Here is a 4,089-nt window from a genome sequence, read left to right as displayed (position 1 = left end):
GCCCTCCACCTCCGAGAGTCTGGCTGGAGCCCTGCGCGCGCCCCGCCCCTCCGGCCCGCCCCCGGCGCCCGCCTCCTGGGCTCCATCCTGCCCGGCCGGCACTTCTCTCCAAGTTGCGGTGCAAGTTCTCCTCGGGTTGGTGGAGGCGCGGGTTCGGAGGTTCTCGCCTTGGTCGGCCGCAGGCGGGCTCGCGGCTCCAGGGTTCCCGAAGGGCTGGGCCGGGCGCCATGGAGAGCGCCGAGCCCCGCGCGCGGCCCGAGCGCCTGGCCGAGGCTGACGGCGGGCGACTGGTGGAGGTGCAGCTGAGCGGCGGCGCCCCGTGGGGCTTCACTCTGAAGGGTGGCCGCGAGCACGGCGAGCCGCTCGTCATCACCAAGGTAAGGCCAGTGTGACAGCCCGAGGGTGCGGACACCTGCGGGGCGCAGAGGGTGCTGTCCGCGCGCCCCGGGCCGCTCCCAGGTAAATGGCTCCTGTTCCGGGTCCCCGCCCCCTCCCCCTCGGGAAGGGGCCTGCCAGGCCCCCCTGTCACGCCGGCGGTGCCCGCAGCGGCCTGCACCTGCGGCCTGCGCAGAGGTCAGGTCAGAGACATCCCCTCGAGCCTGGGGTGGCCTCGTTAGTGTCCCCGGCCCTGCTTCTTGACCCGCGCCCCTGGTCACCGCGAAACCCAGAGCCGCAGCGGCCGCCGGCCCGCTTCTCGATTCCCATCAGCCATCAATATTTACGGGCTTGGCTCCAGCCCGGAGCTATGGCGCCGTGCTACCTGCGGAAACTTTAAACGTTCTTTAGAAAGTGGGGCCTGAGTCCAGTAATAAGAAGGAAAGCCCTCATGTAGCTCATCAGGAATGGGGTTTGTTTTCTTTGGGGGGGGCGGTTGGGTGGGATTTGCTTTAGAGTTTTGAATTCTCTTGTTTCAAAACTGAAAATCGTTCTGAAACTTTGAAATTTAACAGCCAAACTGGGTAAAGGTATTAAAACAAACAAGCAACAAACCAATGCCCATGTTTTCTTAGGGTTAAACGTGTCTATTGGTCAGTTTGTCTGGAAAGGGTTGGGCTGTGCCATTCCTAGGAACAAAGTTCCCTTTAAAATGTAGAATTCTTAGCTACTAGAGGCCTTTGAAGGTGACTTACTGCTTTCCTGCCTCCCATCAGCAGGAGGAAATAAGAGACTCATGGCCGCACTGGTAATGAATTTGGGAAATGGTTGGCTTTGTTGTCCGCATAGCAAGAGTGAACTAAACTTTTCTATATCATCTCTGTTTATGTTTCTTTAGTTACAAAACTAGCAACTTTTTGGTTGTGGTTTGTTTAATATATGTGGATTGAAGTGATGTGGAGCTCAGAAAACAGGTGGTAGTTTTGTTATGCATTTACCCTAATGCTATACGTTTACCCTAATGCGTATGTTGTTGTTGTTACTTGCTGTCCAACGCATGGCGACCCCATGTGTGCAGAGTAGAGTCGCTCCATATGGTTTTCAATGGCTGTGACCTTCCGTAAGCAGATCACCCGGCCTGTCTTCCAAGTTGCTTCTGGGTGGGTTGCAACTGTCAACCTTTGGGCTGGTGGAATGCATAACTGTTTGAGTTCCCTGGGACCTCCCAGACCTTAACCCTTTATCAGATTTCGATTCTTTGAAGATGGTGAGCAGTCATGAAAGGTGTACCCCTTGCTCATCTAGGGCCCTTTCCTGTATATTTGTGGAAGCACCTAGCATGCGCCTAGTCTATAATAGTTTTAGGGAGCATTATGATGGCCAAAGATAAAAAGGTATCAGGTAAGTTGCTCAGCTCTTTAGCATTTCACATTTCTTGAAAAAGAGTTACAAGCATGATTCCACACCCGTTCCTCAGACCTTTGCCTCTGTGCACATGGAATGATCTGTAAAACATTCCTGGAGATGGCACCTTGCTTTTGGCTTTCACACAGGCTAAGGAAGTTGGAGGTCACTTTTCAATTCAGCTGTTTCATCAGAAACTGGAGAATGTGGTCACAGAACCCCTGATCCTCACTACAGGTACCCCAAACCCTAAAACTCCAGGTGTATTCTCCGTGGCTCCTGTCCTCCCTGCCCTAGAGGTCCCCATTCTAGAAACACCAGAGGTGGTAGTGGTTTTTGTTAGGTGCCATCAAGGTGGCCCTGACTCACAGCGACCCTACGTACAACAGAATGAAACACTGCCTGGTTTTCTGCCAGCCTCACAATGCCCACTGTACCTGAGCCCATCGTGACAGCCACTGTGTCAATCCATGTCGTTGAGGGCCTTCCCTTTCTTCGCTGAAGGAAAGGGCCATCCACTTCTCAAAGAATTGGCCAGTGAAAGCCTCATGAATAGCAATGAAACACCAGAGGTTAGGTTGGCAGTAGAACCCAGTGGACTTTTGAAATGCCGATGGGATGGTTTGCTCCTGATTCTGCCTCTCAAGGTAGTTAAGGTTTTTATTTTTCAAAAGTTTTTGTGGCTGCACTGGTAGCGTGGTATATGCTCAGCTTTTCCAGGCGGTGCTGCAGGATTTTGCAGAAAAAAACAAAACGCTATGCTGCTCATCAGGCCAAGATGGCCACAGTCGCTCCCTTACACTGCTGCTTGGAGTCCCTGGGTGGTGTGAACACTTAACACGCTCAGCTGCCGACTGAAGGGTTGACAGTTAAAGTTAACCCTGAGGTGCCTTGGAAGAAAGGACTGACAATCGACTTCCGAAAAAAAAGAAAAATCCATTGAAAACCGTCCGAAGCACAGCACTCAGACGTACAGTGCCAACTGCTCACCGGGAGTCGGGGTCGACTGGCACTGGTGAAACTGCTGCTTCGTATTTATGGCTACTCCCATGTGGTTGAACAGGAGCTCTGGTAGCATAGTGCCTAAGGCACTTGACTACTAACCAGAAGACTGGCAGTTCAAACCCACCAGCCGCTCCTCGGAAGGAAGGTTAGGCAATCTACTTCCATAGTGATACAGCCTCGGAAACCCAAGGAGGGGTCTCTATGAGTCAGGTCCGACTGGACAGCACACAACAACAACATGTGGCTGAACTGTGTCTTTTCTTAGATGGTGGGGAGCACTCAGGATAGTTTGGGACTTTTGTACTAAATCCTGCCCCCCATACACACACACATACACACACACACACTTTTTAGTCACGTGGTGCTACCAGTGGGATTGATTTTTGTCTGCATTTCCTTTCCCCATGTATTGACAGCATCTTGCAAACCTGTCCGTGATGCTTGCCCACAGCCGGTAATTAGTTGTCATTTTATTAGGAAAGGATGAGGGAAAAAGTGTCCACTTACGATGACTTAAAGAGAAGAAAGAGCACTATGATAGAGACCAGACCCCAAAAACCAAACCCACTGCCATGGAGTCGATTGCGACTCATAGCGACCCTCTAGAAAAGGCTGAAATCTTTACGGAAGTAGACTGCCTCATCTTTCTCCCGTGGAACAGCTGGTGGGTTTGAACAGGGGACCCTTTGGTTATCAGCCAAATACTTAACCAGTGTGTCACGGTGGGGTGGGGTGGGGTAGTGCACATTATTGCCCCTGCCAGAATTGTGCTGAATCCAAGCCTTATCATTCCTTTCCCAAAAGCTACCGAAGCAACACATGGAGGCATGTTAAATAATCATTCTTTCCAATAGTACTTTTGTAGACAAAATTGTAATTGAATAGTTATACAACCCATTTGTACTTCACAGACTGATTTGGGGGTAGCTTGAGGGGGTGTTAAGAGACCCCTGAGTCGTCTTACGGTAACGAGGTATCATTGGAGAGCTACCTAGATGTGTACCCGGAAGAGCTGTCAAACAAGTCTGATGTGATCCCTTATTTTCTGATGGGAGAAGTCTCATTAGCCCATTTTATAAATGAAGCAGAGACCCTGGGTGGTGGGAAGGGTAGATGCGTTCGGCTGCTAGCCGGCAGGTTGGAGACTTGAGTTCACTCAGACATGCCTTGGAAGGAAGGCCTGACGATGTACTTCCAAAAAATCAGCCTTTGAAAACCCCGTGATGCACATGGGGTCGCCTGGTCGGGGTCGGCGTGACAGCAGCTGGTGTGTGGGGGAAGCAGCTAAGCCTACCCGTGCCAGTT

At 51.7% G+C, this 4,089-nt stretch overlaps 1 protein-coding gene across 1 annotated transcript in view; it reads left to right on the top strand.

The window, feature by feature from the left end:
- Positions 1 to 227: 227 nt before the first annotated feature.
- Positions 228 to 4,089, top strand: part of LOC103210247 (protein Shroom2-like) — a 174,530-nt gene continuing 170,668 nt past the window's right edge. Inside the window, exon 1 of the mRNA XM_042783015.1 lies at positions 228 to 377. Within this exon, the coding sequence (XP_042638949.1) occupies positions 228 to 377 (150 nt within the window). The remainder of the gene's footprint in view (positions 378 to 4,089) is intronic.

Source organism: Orycteropus afer, unplaced genomic scaffold (genome assembly GCF_000298275.1).
Source record: "Orycteropus afer afer isolate SDZICR_OR568_19922 unplaced genomic scaffold, OryAfe1.0 scaffold00577, whole genome shotgun sequence".
In the NCBI taxonomy this organism is placed as follows: domain Eukaryota; kingdom Metazoa; phylum Chordata; class Mammalia; order Tubulidentata; family Orycteropodidae; genus Orycteropus; species Orycteropus afer.
This window is presented reverse-complemented; position numbering and strand designations above follow the sequence as displayed.